General features: G+C 38.9%; 1 protein-coding gene across 1 annotated transcript in view; it reads right to left on the bottom strand.

Moving 5' to 3' along the window:
• Positions 1–447: 447 nt before the first annotated feature.
• The window catches only part of CDKL4 (cyclin dependent kinase like 4), a 55,066-nt gene continuing 34,301 nt past the window's right edge, over positions 448–21,212 (bottom strand). The window contains exons 5-11 of the mRNA XM_040224683.1: positions 15,279–15,369; positions 13,994–14,191; positions 12,264–12,346; positions 9,758–9,814; positions 7,916–8,050; positions 4,214–5,453; positions 448–4,140 (exon numbers count right to left, since the gene is read on the bottom strand). Of these exons, the coding sequence (XP_040080617.1) occupies positions 5,352–5,453; positions 7,916–8,050; positions 9,758–9,814; positions 12,264–12,346; positions 13,994–14,191; positions 15,279–15,369 (666 nt within the window). The 3' untranslated portion in view covers positions 448–4,140; positions 4,214–5,351. The remainder of the gene's footprint in view (positions 4,141–4,213; positions 5,454–7,915; positions 8,051–9,757; positions 9,815–12,263; positions 12,347–13,993; positions 14,192–15,278; positions 15,370–21,212) is intronic.

Genomic DNA, 21,212 nt, shown 5'->3' on the forward strand with positions numbered 1-21,212 from the left:
TTTTATCAATTGTTTTTCTCTCTGATCACTAGTCTAAGTTTGGTCTTGAGCCTTTTTGTGTTTTTAAACCTATATCAGAAACTAGCTTGGGCTTGAAGATACAAGAACATCTTGCAGCTTAAGTATGGTAAAGGGCCAGAGAAAAATTTGAACTGAAGGAAAAAGAATCTTAGAGCCTCAAAGTAAAGTTGTAAAGATGTTCTCAGAGATAAACATCAAGCCGGTCAGACTGGAAAAGTTTTTGCTAGTTTTCCATTTGTAAAAATTCCCAGCCCCAGGCAACAAAAGGAATAGTTTGCTACATCAGCTATTCAGATATTCCAACTGATAGGAAATTAAATAACAAATTCTGGAATTAATATACGAAGATGACAGTTTTTCTCACTTAAATACAAAGTAATAGTCAATAGACTAATAGCTGAGTTGAACAAAAATTAGGAGACAGAAATAGTTCTAACTTTTATTAAAATAAGCTAAAGAACATATTCAGGTTAAGTGATGTATTCGAATATAAGGTCACCAAAGTTTTTAATCCCATTCTTAGGTTTTACAAGTATCTTAAGATAAAAAAAATATTATGTATACTTAACATAATACAACTAAAACTTTGCAGTACATTATATCTAGAAGTATAAATTGTCATTATGCTATCAAATGCTAATTGAATCATAGCTATAAGTTCATGTGATTTGAAGTAGACCTGCTTTTATACAAACATGTCCTAAAATCATAAGTAGACACACAACATATTCAAAGTAACAATATATAGAAATACAGTCAGTGACTAGTGTTCAGGACAGAAAAGAAGAATTGTAACTTTATAAATACAAGTCATTTATATGCCTGTTAAATAGGAAAAAAAAATTCTTGGCTTGATTATAAGCTTTACGGATAAGTTAAATATAAGGTTGACTGAGCCTGTGTCCCCGTTGCTGAAATATAAAACAGATAAAATTCAGTTCTATTTGTAGAATTCCATTAAGTTGTCATTTACTGAAACTACCAAAAGTTTTACTGAAGTTAGAAATGTACTGAATGTTCTTTGCCTTAATGGATATCTTAAATTAGTATTTCACAGCATATGTCATTTCCAAGCTAATTAGAGTTAGATTAAAACAGCAAAGAATGATTACATATTACTCTGCATTTTGAAAGCACACCTGTTTGATTTACATTAATTAAAACAAATTCAGTGATAATTAGCTTTAAAATTTAATTTTGTTTACCAAATTGACCTCTGTTAGGTGGTTGTCTGTAAACTGCTATTGACTTGGTAGAACTAGCAACGGGTGGTGTGTGTGTATTTGTATGAAAGAAAGCAGGTGAGAGAGACAAAGAGGGAGATCTCCTTGCTCCTGGCTAAATCATAAAGAGCAAAATGTATTCTGATATTGTTAAACAGTCTTGAGAAAGACTATTTTAGTGGAAGATACATCCAAGACACAAATACCATGTGCCACAGAGAGTCACAGAAGTTTAGAGCTGAAGGGGAGCCTAACACATTATCTCATTTATCCACTTTCTTATTTTACAAATGAGAAAATGAAGGCAAAAGAAAGTTACATATTGTGACAAGGCTACACAGACCCAGAACCAGTTTCCTAACTTCCAGACCAAATGGTATTTCTATTATTCTCTAAATTACCACTCTTGATGACTTTTCATCTTCTGTCAAAACAAGAATGACGTTGTTGAGTTAATGTTTCTAGTAGAAAACAAATACACATATATACCCAGCATACTACTTTAACTTGCAAGTGTTAATGTCTTAATGACATCTTAATGTCTTAACTATATGCATTAAAATCTATATACTTGTGATTTCACTATTACCTTACACAGTACCCCAATTTCCCAAGATTCTACTGTTTGTGGAATTTTAGGATCATTCCTATTTTGGTAGTATGTTTTAATTTAAAATATATACTTATATTTTTTGGAGAATTCTGTGCCATTCAAGTTGTTCCAAAACCAGGATTGGAAATTGCTGGTGGTAACAAATGACAAAGAAAGTGCCACCTTTTGAAAAAACTGTAATTCTACGGCAAGTATGAACAAGGACCTTACAACATGTTTGGAACTGAAAATTTTTCATCTTACTAAAAAGAACATATTAATTTTCATACATCCTGTAGTTTGGGGAATGTGCAAGAGCACTAAAAGACAGTGAGAGAGCTCCTCAGCAGAGGGACATTCTCTCTGCTTACTTCTGCATCCCTGCACTCTGCTGCCTCCCTTCACTCAGTCACCTCCCTAATCCAAAGCATTTGACAGCTGCCTCTTGAATACCACTTTTTAATGGTTCAGTCTTGTTAAAACAATCTGTAAAAAGTGACCCCCCTCAAGGGCTTTGTGGTTGGAGCAAGTCTGAACAACTGCATGGATATATCATCAGGACCGAAATGGGGACTAAAGACAGAGTCCAAGCAAAGAGGCCTACGGGGCTGATAAAGTTGAATCAGATGTCCTCTCTATGTATTATGTATTCTACTTTCTTCTTTCCTGAAGAAGCAGCAGCACTAAGTAAGGTCTGCATTTTTTAATTGTAAAATGCCCTGAGGAAGGAAGGAAGAAAGAAAGAAGAATGAAAGAGAAGGAAGGGAGGAAGGAGAAAGAAAGAGAAAAAGAAAGAAAGAGAGCAACTTGGAGAGTGTCAGGTATGTGTGTATGGAAAGTGTGAGAAAACCAGGGCACTAAGAAGTCACACTAACGTGGAGGAAAGGAATATTCAGATGGTGTCACTCACCATGACGGTGTCGTATTTGGACAGCCCTGGGAAAGAGCTCTATAAGTAAATTAAAAAGCCTGGAAGCTGGCACAGGTGAGACAAGCCCCAGGTAAGCCAGAAAGTGTGCAAGGCTGTAACAGGAAACGCATAGTTATAGAATCACGTGGGCTTCTGCGAAGAGCAAGCCTATTTGCTGAGGAGAACTTTTACAAAAGTCATTACTTAATTTGGGCATGAGTACCGCTGTCTTCCATGCAGCTGAGAAATGCAAGGAAACCTGCAAAGTACTGAGGTGAGAAATCCGCACTCTGTGAAGAGTCGCACTTTGAGATGTGTGCCCCTGAGCGACCCAGGCATCTGAGGTGCTCTGTGGCCTGGGCCACCCAGGGAAAGATAAGCATGCAAATGTCTACAAAGATTCCTTTTCTCCAAGGTAATATGACTACACCGGAACATCTTTCTAAGCATTAGATGCTTTCACCGCTCCTCTCCCCAGTGATACCTAAATGATCGATTTGTCTAAGGGACAGAACGGAGAGAGAGATGCTAGTTTGAGTGGAATCTTAAATGTAAGCAAAAATTAAGGGAAGACAGTTATCCAACCAACCTCTGCCCAAAACTCCACTGTTGTTTGAAGCACATTTATAAAATGGATACTGGGGTCTTGTGCTCTCTTAATTTCTGCATGTAAGTTCACATTTAGGTGAGCTTGAACAGCATGAGTGGTTTGGCAATAAGAAGGCTTAAATGATTTAAAAAAACCCACTATGAAAGCTAAAAATAAATCTTTAATCAATGTTGCTTTTATCTTTTATTTCTCATTGTTCTTGTACCTGTGGTATCATCCTACTAAAAATGCAAAAAATCTGAAGAGACACATTCTGATAATAAGATGAAAATAAAGAAGATCCTAAGCAGGCTATATTCACACTAAGAATATTAAATGGTCAAATAAGCCCACCTCAAATATCTTTAGTGAGCACAGAACTATTATTTAGATGTCATAACTCCTTAATAAAGAGATGCACCCAAGTAACTGAATGAGATTCTCTGAAAGTTCATACAGCCATGTTTATATGTGCAGCAGACTTTTAGAGATGAACATGAGGTGGAACTGTGCTTCCTTAATAACAATTTATGCTTGGTGTCTTAGTGTCAAATACGAAGAATTTCTGGAATTAGGTGTATTTGCAAAATTTGACAATGTTCAGGTATACATGCCAGACTCAGGAGCAGAAAAAAGTTAATAAAATAATCTTAATATTTATTGATAAAGATGCCACTATTTTGTGCCTTTATGCCAGTCAGAGATAGACAGCCTCATGCTATTATTTTATTTTTATTTATTTATTCCTCATGCTATTATTTTACATGAGTTCCTTACTAGCAAACTAAAAGTACTTTCGAACAGTCTGTACCATTTTTATTTTTTTATTTTTATTTTTTACAAGAGTGTTTCAGCTTATGGACTCCTCTGAAGGTTACAGTCTGTACCATTTTTAGATGTCCAGGATAAAAGGGATCTACTCTGATGCTTCAAAATTTATAATTATAAATATATATATTTACAGATATATATATGTGTGTGTCAAGTTTACTTGGGAAAATGTCCCAACATAAATTCAACTCACTTATTGAGGTGTTTTGTTTGTTTGTGTCTTTTTTTTGACAAGAGACACAAAATGAAGTTAACTGAATGGTAATCTTCCTGCTCTCAGAAGTGTTTACAAACTTGACCCGATCATGATGCCCAGGTGTAGGGCTAGACAAGTTTATAGAGTGTATGGATGCAAATGTTTGGAAGAGAGTGTTGACAACGAGATGTTTAGAAAATACACCCAGGAGGATAGGTTTAGGTACTGAGATGGCTTAATCGGGAGGAGAAAAGGATAAGGAACGGTGATGCCCCAAAGGACAGGAGAAGGCTCAGCAGGCAGCTATTCTAGGGCGTGATGTCACAAGGATGGTAATTCCTTGCAGTTCATCCACTATTTTCTATGTAAATGTATGGCATGTTTTCTAGCTAGCTTTAAAAATAGAATTGTCAATGTCTTATGAGACAGGGAAAGTAGAGTCTGCCCTGGAATTAAGGGATAAACCTAGATGATATTTCAAGGTTCCCTTCCTATACCAATATAAAAACATAGAATAAAATATCAGGATTAACTCAGCAGACCTGGTTGCAACAAGAGCGAATTAAAATGCAGAAATATAATGCCATTCCTTACACAAACAATGGCTAGGCAAGCTATCTGATATTGCTCCAAGACTGTATGTGGTCAGCTGAAGCAAGATGGTATATGTAAATCTTTTTCATAAATCAAAGGATAAATTTACAATTTCTCAATACAAGCTGCTTCAAGAGGGGCTTCTCTGATAAAATCGAAAATATCTCCTCCATATGTGCAGTTTCAAATGCTGTTAACATTTATAGAAAATGTTCTAAAAGATAAACTTGGCATGTAAAAAACACAGGCAGAGGAATCAGTAATGATCAGTGCAAAACAATTCTAGAAAGCATCTTAATTTTCATATGGCTCATTTGCATCTGAAACACTGAGACTCCCTATCTCTCTGGTACAAAAATGTGTATACGTATTAAGTTACTTTCCTCTTGAAAGAACTAAATGTTTGGAAGATGATCAAATTTTAACTGGAGGACTTGTTTTCTTCCATCAGGTGTGGGGGAGATGTGGCTTCCTGGTATGAGAGGCAACAGTTGATTCTAATAGCAGAACAAGACAAAAATAAGAAAGTAAATTGAAAACAATTCCTATTGGTACACTTTGATTTCAAGGTGGTAAAACAAAAGGATACATACAGTACAGAGATGTCAAAAGACATCAGTTTAAAAAATTAAACAGAGTTACTTTTCCAAAAATTGTGGTTCTCTGATACTTGAAAATTAGTTTGTATTATTTGTTCTAGGATACTCAGGGATGTACTATGATCTGTTTCAATGAATTCATTTCTGAGTATCTGGTCAGGGTTTAAAAGAAAACTTCCCATTAGCTATTAAACAACAAGTGCAAGAGTCTACATTTTACTCATCTCAGATTTGTAACTTCAGATATTAATTTTAGGGTATTGGCAGAATAGCAAAAATCTAAAATCTCTTTACTATCAACTTTAAACAATACTTAGGCTTAAGGAGATTGTTGGTAAATCATTCAGAGATATAGAAACTTTATTTTCTGATATGGTAAGATGTCTAAGAAAAACGTGTATGCTCAGAAAGAAAATCAAAATTTGGAAGATGTCTCTGTCTTTCTCTTGGCCTTGCTCTCTAGGGCCTTCTGGTGTGCCAGGCTGCCCTGGGCCTTCTCCATCTCCGCCTGATGGAGGGAGATGGTTAGGCATGGTCTCATGGGGGGCGCTCTGGAGGGGCTGACACACAAGATGGACAGGCTGCAGCTAGCTAGGACAGAGAACATGACATCATCTTTGTAAATGAAATTCTCCAGATGCCTGCTGCTCTTGGTGTTTCTTTTCCTTCTGTTGTCCTGTGTCTTTGGGAAGGCTTTCTGTAAAGTCCCTAATTGGTATCAGCTGAGTTACGAAGTATTAAAGAAAGGGTAGCATAGCTGTGAACTGGAGCTGTCAAGGGACAGCAGCATCCCTACCCACCTGGGGGCAAGCGCAGTGGAAAGTGGCTCAGGGACCAAGAGGCAGGGTGGAGCCGTGCCATCCCCTCTCCCAGGACAAAGGTCCAGGAGCTGGTGAAATGGTTTTGAGGGGACAGTGTTTTTACACACGATTCACACTGTATTTCAAATTTGAACAAACCCTAATTTTTTGGTTAAGTAAACTGCATTAGGCTTGAACTTGCAAGCATGTAACTTGAACAGTTAAAGGGCCTATGTAATAAAAATTTGGATTTTTATCTTGGATAAAAATTTGGGATACACAGACGTCATCTTGGGCTTCCCTGGTGGCTCAGAGGTTAAAGCATCTGCCTGCAATGCAGGAGACCTGGGTTCGATCCCTGGGGTCAGGAAGATCCCCTGGAGAAGGAAATGGCAACCCACTCCAGTATTCTTGCCTGGAGAATCCCGTGCACGGAGGAGCCTGGTGGGCTGCAGTCCACGGGGTCTAACATTTCATCTTAATGATCAGTTTGACCCTTCTCTCCCCAAAAACTTCTATTTTAACTACTGAAAGAGACCCCTTTCTTCCTTTATGGCAAAGATGCCAGTGGGAAGATAGGTGAACAGAAAAGTAGATCCGAGGTGGAGAATTAAGCAAACACAAAATGTGATGGTCGTCAGTTTTCTGAGAAATGGAAACTTATCATCTTGACTTATCAATAAGCAATGTTTACCTACTTCCTGGGCTTCCCCGGTGACTCAGCTGGTAAAGAATCTGTCTGCAGTGCAGGAGACCCGGGTTCAATCCCTGGGTCGGGAAGGTCCCCAGGAGAAGGGAGTGGCTACCCACTATTTATTTGAAGACTATTTATTAAGTACCTTTGATGGGACAGATATTGTTTTAGGTGCTGGGGATGCAGGTGAGGGGGAAAAGAAATCTAAACCCAAAGAAACTTACTTCCATGGAGTTTATGTTTCTACTTCAAAGCTGTCTGAAAGCAAGTAAATGGTAGTTGCCTAATAAGCCATAGAATCAACATCTATCTTTATATTCACCATATTAATCTATAATATTGGCACATTTTAGGACAGGATTTGGTTTTCAGATATCTGAGTTTCATCTTTTTGTATCTGTCCAGAGCTTGTCTTTGGCTACCAGGAAAAGCCTAGGAAAGGCACACTAAGGTGCCTGCCATGGGTGAAAGAACAGAAAAGTCAAGTTTCTTATCGTACACATGGAGGCTACAGAAAGGTACAAGGGTTCTTCCATAATGCCCATCAAACTCAGTTCAGCTGTAATCAGGGCTTAGTTGTATGAAACTGTTGTGTTTTGGGTACATGACTTGGTGGGGAGGATATCCCATCAGTGTAACAAAAGAACTGTGCAATAACTTTAAGTATTCTTGGAATAAGATTTTGCGGCAATCTAGAAACTTTCAGTATTATGGTTTTTATTGCATCAATCACAATTTCTATTAGACAAACAAACACAACTAAACCAGTGCAAAGAAAAGATCTTGGTGCCCGCCTAGTCTCACTTTGAGAGGTAAAGAAGGAAGATAATCATTTTTATAGCACTTTAACTTTGGAACCGAGGTACCTGCTGACGCCTTCTGTTTCTTCCTTCATTACGTGCTTTTCTTTTAATTTGGTCCTCTTGAAAAGAATCAAAGTAGGGGCTCTCTAGGAGTTGGGCACAGGTTAATCTGTCATCTGGATTCATCTTCAGACACTCCTTTGGAAGACAGGAGAGGAAAGAAGATATTAAAAAGAGGAGCCTATGTTGTTACTGTACCCTAAAACTCTGAACAACAACTTGGTAGAGCAAATGCAAGTTTAGAAAGTCTTCACGTTTGTATAGTATCCAGAACATGAAACTTGTTAATAACTAGAATTGCTCTTCTTTTGCCAATTCAAAGTCTTTTGAGGGCAGACTTGATGCACAGTCAATGTTCTGAAGGGGGTAAATGTAGGTCAGGTGTGTGTCACTTGTAAAGCAAATAGTTTGTAGGACTTCAGAAATGTGGTCCCTAGGCCAGCTACATCAGCTTCACCTGGAAATTGCTAGAAATACAAATTTCTTGGTCCAACCTCAAATCTACTGAATCAAATGCCCTGGGGGTAGGGCCAAACAATCTGTGGGCTTTTTTTTTTTTTTTAATCTGTGTTTAACAAGCCAACAAAGTTGGGGAATTAGACTTCCAGGATAGGATCTGCGGAATGCTGGGTTAGAGCAGGTCAGAGCAATGAGAGGTAGAAAGCAGGTGAGGTCCAGTGGAGCAGTCGTAAGGGCAATCTAAGAGTTCAGAGGCATGGGGCTCTTGGTCTCAGGAGGACTCAGACTGAAGGAATCCAGTACGCTGGATAGAACCTGGGCAGTGGCCAGCACGAGCACAAAAGCTGGTCTACACAGTTGACTCTAGGCCACTCTGATGGCTCTACTTCCTAGATCAGAAGAGTTTCAAACTGTGGTGTTCATCATAATTACCTAGGGAGAGGCTTAAAGATATAAACTACAAGGTCTCATAGAGATCCTGCTTCTGTAAATCTGAGGTTATTTACTGGAATCTGTATTTTTAAATAGCTCATTCTGATGAGTGGTATGGAAGCCATTGCTATAAATATGACTTAATTGGTTGTTAAAGATAGATACTCATACTAGTATCTCCATCCCTGCCCCATTAAAGGCTTTCAGTATCCATGGTGAATGGAAGAGTCATACTTTCTAGCATGGTCTCAGCTGGTCAGGCAAGAATGGCAGACTGGTTATAGATGAGCTTCTTCTGTTTTTTTATTAGAACTTGTTCTTTGTCTGACCCTGGTACAAGGGCTATATTCGGTGTCCACATGGTTCTGATTTTGCCTGATCTTCTACTGATTTACTTAAAAAGCAATTTAGAATTTTAGTGAACCTAGTGTATCTAAAAGCTTATTAGTTCAACATGTAATATTTTAAAAATTATTAGTGAAATATTTTCTATTCTTTTAAAAAGTAATTTTCATAGAAACATAGAACATCTCAATTCTAATCAGCCATAGTTCAATTGCTCAGTAGTAACATGGCTAGTGGCCACCCTATTGGATAGCATAGCTCTTGACTTTCCAACTTAAAAGGAATACATTCATCCTCATAAATTTCCACAGTCTGAAATACACTGATGTAACTGTCAAATTTCCTAATGAATGCAAAAGAAGCATGGTGTTGATCATGGCTGTAATCATTCTCTTTCACCTTCTACTTATTTTAAAGGATATATTGGAAAGATTTAGTGTTTAAACCACTGATGTTCCTCTAATTGTAATTATTTTACAGTTCTTTAATAGTTTCAATGACCACATTTTTACATTGGCTTTATTTGACCTACTGTCCACCCATCCCAGAGTTACCAGCTTCAGTCATTATGATTTGCAGTCAATATGGTTATAATTGATTATTAGGTACCTTCATGAAATTCAAAGCCACAGAATGAACATCTGAGAACTTTTCTTCGAGAGTTTCCTAAAAAACAGAGTAAAGCATTTCAATGTTATGTAACAACAAAGTAACAAATATTTAAAATATATTAGTATTAAGAATACTTTGGAGAAAGCCCCTTAGTAGGTTATATAATTCCTTTCAAAGATTTTTTAAAATAGTGTTTTTACATGATTTTACAGTATAGTGTAATAAAAAAAGCTGAAGTTATTCTTAATTTTACAATGTTTTGCAATTGGTGTTTGGTAAATGTTCATTCTAAATGTCCCCTTCAGTACCGTAATATCTACTTATAGGGATCCCCAATCTACTTATAGGGGCGCTTTGAACCTTAATGAAAATACACTGAACTGCATGAATAAGAGCACTACAGAAAGCAAAGGAATGATGAATGCAAAACTCAAACAGTAAGCAAGGAAGAGAATGGGACTGAGGAAGAGTACACGGGGAGGGGGAGGCTTCCAAGTCAATGGCACCATTCTCCTTCCTTAACTAGGCAGCAGGTACATGTGAATTTGTTGTCTGTTAGTCACTTTTCTTCTGGCTGTGCTGGGTCTCCGTTGCTTTGCGAGGGCTTTCTCTAGTTGCAGCAAGTGGGGCTACTCTCTGTTGCAGCCCCGGGCTTCTCACTGCAGTGGCTTCTCTTATCGTGGAGCACGGGCTCAGGCACGCAGGCTCAGTAGCTGAGGCTCATGGGCTCTAGAGTGCGGGCTCAGCTGTGGCGCTCTGGCTTACCTGCCCTTGGCATGTGGCGTCTCCCCAGACCAGGGACTAAACCCATGTCTCCTGCATTGGCATGCAGATTCTTATTCATTGCACCACCAGGGAACTACTGTATTTTAGTCTTTAAACTAAACATGTTTTATGAACATTATTTTTAATTCAACCTCTATACTTGTAATTCAACATTTAACCTTTCATTAAGAGTCTTAACAAACATAATAAAAAAAGAAGTCCAGTATATAAATCAAGGTATTATATGAAATAAATTTAAGATGAACGTGTGTTTAGAGAAGCCAGGACCATTTGAACCCAATGGTTCACAGGTGCCGTAAAGCATGACCTGGCTTAACAGATTCTCCCTTCCTCCACATCACTCTGTCTTCAACACATCAGAAGTAGGGCACAAGCCTCCCCTGATGGTCCTTTCATTGTATAGGCAGAATAAAGCTGGGTTAAAACTCAACATTCAAAAAACTAAGATCATAGAAACTGGTTCCATCACTTCATGGAAAAAGATGGGAAAGAAAGTGGAAGCAGTGAGAGATTTTATTTTCTTGGGCTCCAAAATCACTGCAGATGGTGACTGCAGCCACGAAATGAAAAGATGCTTGCTCCTTGGAAGAAAAGCTGTGACAAACCTAGACAGTGTATTAAAAAGCAGAGACATCACTTGGCCAACCAAGGTCCATATAGTCAATGCTATGGCTTTTCCAGCAGTCATGTACAGATGTGAGAGCTGGACCATGAAGAAGGCTGAGTGCCAAAGAATTGATACTTTCCAACTGTGGTGCTGGAGAAGACTCTTGAGAGTCCCTTGGATAGCATGAGATCTAACCAGTCAGTCCTAAAGGAAATCAGCGCTGAAGAACTAATGTTGAAGAACTAATGTTAAAGCTGAAGCTCCAGTACTTTGGCCACCTGATGCAAAGAGCTGACTCACTGGAAAAGACTGAGGGCGGGAGGAGAAGGGGACAACAGAAGATGAGATGGTTGGATGGCATCATTGACTCAACGGACATGAATTTGAGCAAACTCTGGGACATAGTCAAGGACAGGGAAGCCTGACATCCTGCAGTCCATGGGATTGCAGAGTCGGACGTGAAACTTAGCAACAACAACAAACCACATGGAGTTCTAAAGTTCATAGCCCAAACTCAGGTAACACAGATAAGAAATCAATGACTAGAGAGAGTAAGGTTGGGTAGTCATTGACAGATTCCCAAAGAAAGGCAAAGACCAAAGTGCGGGTGTAGAGGTGATCACTGGGGTTTGCAGTTTTGATTTCAATACAGTAAAGATCATTCTGTAGAATGACCTTCCATGTGAAAAGACATGTTGTAAAAAGATGGTTTGTATTGATTTGAGGTTTCAGAAGCTGAAAAAAATAGAGAATGCATTTGTTTTTCAAAATAAATATAACTACAGTAAGTACTTTTTATGAGAAAATAATAATTTTATAATTATTTCAGGGAAAGGTACTTGAGTGTTTTGATTAAAAGGATCACCATATTTATGAAGGAAAGAAATAACGTTTCACTTCACATTTAAAATTAATCTTTGGATAGGGCAAGAGAACTTTTAAAGCCTTCTCCTGGCTCATTTTATGTAGTTTTTATGTGGTTTATTCGACCTGTGTCAGTGTGTCATAAGGAGAACAGGAGTTCAAAGCACAAATATTAAAAGAGAAACAACCACCCCTTTAAAGAAAGTAGCAACACAAAGAGCGAAACACCAAAATCGAGCAATTTACCATCTCTTCTGGTTCAGGAATACTGATGCCATGGAAAAACTGGTTACTTTTAAAGATAGATTGATGTCTTGGGATTAGCTTTCCTGTAAAATACAAACCAGATAACGCACGATTAATTTTAGTTAAAAACAGCATTATGCTTTAACAGTTAATTTCCAAGGTCTAGATGTAAAAGAAATATTGAGCCTGATCATTTCCTCTAGATTTGGGAGAAATTGGTCCCCGCAAAAACTATGCCTTCTCAGGTAAGATCAGTGCTGCCAACTCTCTCTGCCACACGTGGCTTGCACTGTTATCTGTGCATGCCTGCTCAGGTACTTTAGTCGTGTCTGACTTTTTGTGACCCTATGCACTGTAACCCACTAGGCTCCTCTGTCCATGGGATTCTCCAGGCAAGAATACTGGAGTGGGTTGCCATGCCCTCCTCCAGGGGATCTTTCTGACCCAAGGATTGAACCTACATCTCCTGCACTGCAGGTGGATTTCTTACCCACTTAGCCATCTGGAAAGCCCCAGTCTGTCATTCAGCTGCCATCAGAGGAGGTAAGCAAGTGGTGTGGAGAGCTTTACACATATGATCTCCTTTAATTTTATAACTATCTCATGATGGTTGCATTTTTTTCATCTCTACTGTGCCAGTGAGAGAATGAGGCTCAGATGTTTGATAACCTGTCTCAAGTCACACAGTCATTAGACTGAATCTCACAGACCTGAGATTCAAACTCAGATCTGTCTAATATCTGCCTAATGTAAATTTCTACAATCTTTATAGGAAACCAGTTAAACAGCATAAGCTTAAGGTGTGGCCTGTAGTGAAACGCTACTCCACATCTTCCAGAGTTTGGAATTCTCCAGAAGAAGGTGTGGGAACCACACAGCAGTAGTTCCCTTGCCTGGCAGCCATGCTGCCAGGAGAGCCTACGGGAAGCGATTACTACATACGCATCATGTGCGTGGCCTGCCACTCTGTTCACACCCAGGCTGAGGTGTAAGCTTGCAGCTGATCTTTTGGGTTCTGTTCTCTTCCAACCAGGTGGAAAGGGCAAGCGCTGAGGACACAGACGTGAGATGAAAGCTCATGAGAGAGAGCGCTGGAGTCCATTCTCATTCTTCAATTATTAGTAACTAGTTGTACGACTTCTGGTCATTCATGCAAGCTCCTAGAGCCTCAGTTTCCTCATTTGTGAAAACAGGCACAATGAAAAATGTTATAATGTTCTTAATGGATTTTTATTAAGACTGAAAGAGATGGTGTGTGTGAGAGCAATTTGTCAATCTTACCTATAGAGGCGTGGAGTTGAAAGCTGCAACAGAGGCTGTATAGCCTGCAAGAGCTAAAATATTTACCATTTGGCCCTGTATAGAAAAAGTTTGCTGTTCCCTGTGCTAGAGGAAAGGCGGAAAAAAAGCAGAAACTGCATTTGATTAAGTGTCTTCAGAGTAAGCTCTATGCAGCTGACTCACACCCTTAGCCCCATCTTAGCCTGATAAGGAAAGTAAATGTATAGTTTATTCCACAGCTAATTGACTTGACTTGGAAAGGCATCTGAAAACTCCTCACTGAGAGGAGTTAGGGCTCCACACGTTGAGAAAAGGGCTGGGCTTTGGCTACAGTCCAGAACCGCCGCCCTCAGTAGCACTTTGGAGACAACAGAAAGCTCCTGCTTGTTATAACGACAGGCTACTACTCCAAGTTAGCAACTCTGTAAGCCATAGAGTATAACTTATACCCAATGTTCTGATGATCAGATAAAGTTGGTCCACATCTGATTTTCCAGGCCAGAGTGGCTGGCCTGTCAGCAGCTCTGCAAAAACGCAACCAGTAGCCCATATGTCGACTGAAGAACCATACTGGGTATCCCCCACAAGAAGTTCAGGAGCTCGGTACCATCTTGTAGCGACATAGTCAGTGTAGGCATCTCCTGGAACTGTAAATGCATCAAGAGCAGGTCAGGCTCTCCGAAAAGATCCGCGTCAGTAATGCTCAGAAGCCACGCTTCTCCTAACAGCTCACGCAGCGACACACTAACCCAGGGAACTGTTACACTGTGTACTCAAGAGAGTAAATTCACCTTCCATACTATTAATAGAAAATAGACAAGCAACAAGGATACACTGTGGTAGATTATAACCATTACCTTGTAATAAGCTATCAATAGAATGAAGTATAATCTGTAGAAACACTGAATCACTATACTGTACACCTGAAATTAACATAATACTATAAATCAACTAAACTTCATTTTTAAAAAATTCAACTTCCCTTTAAAGGTACCTTAGCTATTTAACATCTATGTAATCCCAAAGAGAGAGGACCAGGGTGAGAGCATACGGAGAATTTCTGTAGTACGGCTTTGAGAATAAACCAGCTTCCCAGTGCACTCTCAGGTCGCCCGTGTTGGGGTCCTATCAACAAACTGACTATGTGCACACCCACCTTGCAATGTGTCTGCTGTTCATACATGTTTCCGCCTGCTGCAGAGTTTTAGATTCAGAGGGAGATCGTTACCCGTCCCCCCTTTCCTTTGGTTCCTCTCTCTCTGGGATGACTTCTTTGTTTCTCAGCACTGTCTCTGAATCCTCTCTGTAATTTACAGTTTACTCTCCCAGTCTTATCAGCTCCATGAAGATTTTCCCAACCACTCTAGATCACGTTAGTATCTCCCCCTGGGGAACCATCTGCCTCTTCACTTTAGTACTTTATTGCCAATCATCTTGTGTTAGTCTTTTGTTTCTTTTACTTCGGATTATAAGTGCATGAAGACCAGAAATGTATCTTTTAGTTCTCTTCCTTACCTACAGACACAGCACATAAATGTGGCATCCAATCAACTACAGTTGACTGGATGGAGCTGAAGTAGGAACTAATGTACTGACTAAAAAATTAAAGTGAAATTTCCCTTTCTGAATAACATTATAACAATTAGCATAATTCAATATCTAAAGTAAGAATTTAAACTATATCATTTCATAATCATCTGTATTGTGTAACTTAGTAAAAAACTTGCTACTTACTCAGAATTCGTGCAAACCCAAAGTCACAGATCTTGATTATTCCTTGCTTAGTTATTAGAATATTTTCAGGTTTTACATCTCTGTGAATACACTGTAAGAAAATATTTAATTATTTCCCTGAGTCATCAAAACAACAAAGCATAATAAACATTAACTATTAGTTTCAATGATAAACGCAGCCTGTGAGATAAACACAAATATGGTTTTCCTTCTTTTTTTCTAAAACCTTAAATTGGCAATTTTTCATTTGGAAATCTTGTCATAACAAAAAAAAGTTGCTATACTAGGGAAAAAAATTATTGGATGGGAAAACTGAAAAAAATTTTTTTGAGAAGGGAGTATCATATAATTATGTCTTCCACTTTTTACTGAGCCCTATTTGAATAGTAAGAGGTAGAACCCTGAATGAAACAACAAAGTCCTAGTGTATAGCATAGAAAACTATAGTCATTATCCTATGATAAACCATAATGGGAAAAAATATAAAAAAATAATATATATGTATATGTGTAACTGAATCTCTTTGCTATACAGCAGTAATTAACACACCATTGTAAATCAACTATACTTTAATTAAAAAAAAAACAAAACCCCGAATGAGATTACACCCAGAGTGCCTCTAATAAGAACAGCTGCCACCGAAGAATCACAATTCACGTTGCATAAATGTTACAGATTTGAGAAACTGGAAAAACATTTAAATGACAACAAAAAGAAAATGCATCAGAGTGACCATCTTATTTATCATCTGGTCAGGATGTGTGAAAGGGAGCTGAGTTAATTACTCCGAGAGGACAACAGACCATAGCTGTCCTAGGCCAGCTGGAACCTATAGCCACCTATTAACAAGAGATACCAAAGATTCAGCCTCAGGAGATGAGTATCCTCAACAGTGCGCTAATCTGGAACCATGAACAGCTTTCTTGAGATGTGACCTCATGATGGAGTCGCTCCTGGGAGACCAGGTCGCCACTGGGAGGCATTCTCCTCTTAGAGTCCTCTCCGGTGGAGAACTTGCAACTTGCTGCATCATCCCAGGACCCTCAGTGAAGCAAATGCTCCTTTCTGAATGTGAGAGGGCTAAGCTGGGGGCGTGCATGATGGTGGGCTGAGTGAACCCCACCCACTGTTATTCCGGAAATGGCTATTGCATGCTTGGATGCCCCAGGAGAAAACAGCTCAGGCTCTCGTCTTCAGAACTTTAGCTTTCCAGGTTATTCTCCCTCCAAACAAGCCAACAGGTTAAACACGATCTTGCTCTTCTTAACACGGAGCTCTGGACTTTTCAGAGCACTTCCACATGGATTAGTGCATCCTTGCAACGATCCTGTGCTGGCAGGTGGCAACCGCTGGGCTCCTGATTAAGTACCACAACAATCAGCTCCCTTTGCCTGACTTCTCTGTTGTGATATCCATCCCTTTAAGTATTCCTTTCAAACTGATGATTTTGAAATTTTTATTTTTATTTTTTTGCTTTTATAATAGCTATCTAAGAAGAGAAAATGTTGAATGCTAAATTCATTCTGGGTCATGGAAAAAAAAAACAACAAAATCCGGCACTCATACTACAAGCTTGTTTGTATTTAGTCTCAATTACTGTCAACTGTTTCATCATTTGAATGGCCATCAGCTAGAGGAAACCTTTTAAGGTCTCTTAAAAGTCCTAAGGCCTTAGATGGTAATTTTTAAAGCTGCACTGTTCTGACATAAACCAACATAGTTTTCATCCTACCTTTTAGGCAACACATTTATGAAAACTGAATTAACACTGAGTCATATTCACCTATAAAAGCTACTGATTTAATAAGAACAGGTTATGTCCTTCAGATGAGTCTGCAGCAAATACTAAGTTTCTGGATTATGTGTGGTACTACCAGGTAAATGGACTTATACTGCTACCTGTCTTGGGGCCTACTGAAATATGCAAATCCCTGTGAAATTTATAGCCACTTGTTTTCCAACCAAAATATACAAAGGCAAATGAAGTACTGACAAGTCCCAAAGAAACAGAAAACATCATTTAGTGTAGGTACAAGAGAAGTCACAAATAAAGAAGAATAGATGGAGTACTGAAGAAGGAAAAAGAGAGTAAAAATCACAGGAATAGTAAGAACCAGAGCATGGAGAACAGAAGATGCTTTGACATACAGCATTCACTTTCTCCAATGCAAAGCTGCACTCAAGTGTAAACTCTGTAATGCCTCTCGCAATCAACTTATTTTCCGCCAAAGAACAAGAAAGTTGTAAGTCAGGGGAATTGAAACATTTTAATAAACTTGGGTTTCATACACAGCTTTTAGCAAACATTGCTTAAACTGGGTTATGGTGGCTGATGTACAATCTCATTTTTTACAGACTCTCAAGCCAGTAGGAAGAGGTATCCATGGTATTTTAAACCTGATCCTTAATTCTAAGAACCATCTCCAGAAACTTCCCTGCCAGAAGCTGCCTCTTTACATAAGCCTGAATGGACATCTGAGAAGGCTGTTCTTTGAGCCTTATGGACGGACACTCATAATCAGAGGAGAGAAGACTCCTTGACAACTACGACACTGATATCAACAAGACGATAATGGATGTTACAGCCAGACACAATCACATTTTGGAGGTCACTGTAATTTTGCCATTTTGATATGGAGTTTGTTTTTATTTTTTGGCCACCCTGCATGGCTTGTAGGATCCTAGTTCACCAACCAGGGATTCAGCCGGGGACCACGGCAGTGAAAACACTGAATTCTAAACAACGAACTGCCAGGAAATCCCCAGACATAAAGTTATTTTTCTCTAATTGATAAATCAAATATATAAAAATTCATGAGTTGATAATGACATTAAAGGATCACTTCAGTTACCTCACTCTAGCCATATTATAGGGTAAAAAAAGAACAAAATGAGTAGGTATTTTCTTAAGTCCAGTACTTCTCAAAATTTAATGTGTACTCGAATCTCTTGGAGATCTTGTTAAATATGCAGATTCTGACTCAGTAGATCTGGAATGAGCCTGAGAGTCTGAATTTCTAATGAGCTCTCAGGAGACCTTCACCAACCACACTCTGAGTAGCAAGGCCTTAATCCCTTACTACCTTGACCTTGGCTGGGATCACCGCTTTGGAGATAAAAGAAGTCATGGTTACCACTGTGAATCTTCAGCAACACCATCGGTTGGGATTGCCTTTCCTATTTGAGAGTATCATGAGGGTTCCTTTAAAATAAGGAGGGTATAAAGGTTTTAGATGTAGTATTGTAACAGCTTATATATGGTTTAGATTTTTTTCCTTTGCATGTGTTTCAGCTAATAGGTTTATTTTAAAAAGATACACAAAGGCTTACCATAGTGTAAGAAAAATGGGGTAACCAGAGTTCAGAATTAATTTTCTTGTCAGAGAAGTAAAGTTTGTCTGAAAAATTATCCATTTTAAATAAAGGTCATGGGTTATAAGCGGGAGGTTTTCAATATTTTAAAGTTTAAGGTACAGAACATGTTGTTCCAAGCAGAGGAATGGTGGCAACTCACAGAGCTACAGTAACATTTGGGCTCACTCTAAACGGTAAGTCATAATCAGGTAGGCAAGGTGATTGATGGCCTCATTCATTCATACATTCATCTAGTTACTCCATAAATGCTTCTGGAGCACCTTTTATATAAAAAGATCCAGACCAGGCATTAAAGAGATACATACAAAGATAAATCAGCCACAGAGACTGCATTCAAGCTTGTAATCTGATTATACAGGGCTAATACACAAATAGTTATGGTAAATAGAATTTTTAAAAAATCATTTTAATTGCCCATAAAGCTCCAGCAGCCAACTTGGGTGAACTTGAATACCTCTCAGAGCATGGTGGAAAGCAACAAAGATGTGGATTCAATTCTGCATCATCTTCAGTAATTATGTGAAAGCACAATTTGCATCATGAAAATATGTATCTTGTGAGCAATAGGTCTCTATATTCTATACACTTTATCAATAAAAAGTCAAAGCTTCTAACTTACCCTAACAACAACAAAAACCTCACTTTCTTTTTTTAAATGGTTTTATTTAGTTTTGGCTGTACTGGGTCTTCGTTCCTGGGCTTTTCTCTAGTTGTGAGCAGGGCCTACTCTCTAGCTGCAGTGTGCGGGCTTCTCATTGTGCTGGCTTCTCTTTTTGGGGAGCACAGGCTCTAGGGCTTGTGGGCTCAGTAGTTGCAGCTCCTGGTTCTAGAGCACAGGCTCAGTAGTTATGGCACATGGGCTTAGCTGCTCCTTGGCATGTGGGATCTTCCCAGATCAGGGATCAAACCCATGTCTTCTGCACTGGCAGGTAGATTCTTTAACCACTGAGCCACCAGAGAAGCCCTTCGCTGACTTTCTTCTTAACACTAAGGGAAGCTTTCCTTGCTGCTGCTGCTGCTGCTGCTAAGTTGCTTCAGTCGTGTCCGACTCTGTGCGACCCCACAGATTGACAGCCCACCAGGCTCCCCCGTCCCTGGTATTCTCCAGGCAAGAACACCGGAGTGGGTTGCCATTTCCTTCTCCAATGCATGAAAGTGAAAAGTGAAAGTGAAGTCGCTCAGTCGTGTCCGACTCTTACCGACCCCATGGACTGCAGCCTACCAGGCTCCCTCTGTCCATGGGATTTTCCAGGCAAGAGTACTGGAGTGGGGTGCCATTGCCTTCTCCGGAAGCTTTCCTTAAGTACTGAAAATTAGTTGCATGATTGTGTACTCTTTTTCAGCAATCTTAGATTACTAGGATAGATATTCTACTCTTGGCATCAAAACTGACCATATGGTAGTCTGTATCCTTGCCTCAACACTGCCTCTATGTAGGCACCAACTCAAAAGTTTATTTTTTTAAAAAAACTATCATTATATAAGCAAAAGCACCCAAGAGCTTACTTAAAGAAGCCCCCACTGGCCTAAGATGGGACAACCTGAATATCAGCGAGAACAATAATTGCAAAGGATTGAAATACATTACATATATAAAATCATAATGATGCCCTACACCTCCCCCGAAACCCTTCACTCCTGGAGATTGCCTGGAGACACTCTTGGAGATACCAGTTCATCACTGTGAGTACTGACATCTACAAGGAATAATCACATATTTATTTTACTGTACTTTATAGTAACCAGAGTCCATGGTAAATTTTTCTCCATAGAATTCCAATTAGTAAATGCAGAAGAAATATTAGAATTAGAAAATTGCCACCTTTTAACCTTAATGAAATACTGGAGAGAGGTAATAATGATCTCTAAATGGTAAAACTAAAAAAAAGATTGACAGTGAAAGTGCTAAAGAAAGGGATCAAGTGAACATCTCTTGAACCTACTAATCTATTTTAAGACAATCAGAAGTGGGAAAGACGGCCAGACATTATACATGCCTCAGGGGGCTGACACAATAAGAAGTGTACAGTATTATATGTGAAGCCTTCCTGCCTAAAAAGACTGAGCCTGAGTGTGACTAGCCTCTAGATATAAACACCAATTTACAGTAAACACTGGCAAAAGAACAAGTTAAATAACACACAGGAAGCAACCAGCCAAAAGGATTTCCATAACACAGGTGAAGTCAAAGCCTGGTTCTAGGACTGGAAGCTTCAGTATCAATCGGTAAACTGTTAGAACTGCAAATTCTCAGGTTTTATCCCAGACCTATAGCATCAGAAATTCTGGTGGTGGGCCCAGCAAAATGTGTCTTGACAAGAACTCCAGGTGATTCTGATGCATGCTCAAGTCTGACACCCATGGCTCTGAAAAATTAATGATGGAAAAAAGAAAAAAAAAAAAAAAAGATAGGGGAAAGGAGACCTTTACAGTATAAAAGACTTAAGAGACATTAAAAACAAAAGAAAATCAAGTGCCAGGGAGGATTATTCCGAAAACTTATTTTAACCCAATTTAAAAATAATCATAGTACTGATTATTTAAAAATAATCATAGTAC

This window comes from Oryx dammah, unplaced genomic scaffold (assembly GCF_014754425.2).
Source record: "Oryx dammah isolate SB20612 unplaced genomic scaffold, SCBI_Odam_1.1 HiC_scaffold_25, whole genome shotgun sequence".
In the NCBI taxonomy this organism is placed as follows: Eukaryota; Metazoa; Chordata; class Mammalia; order Artiodactyla; family Bovidae; genus Oryx; species Oryx dammah.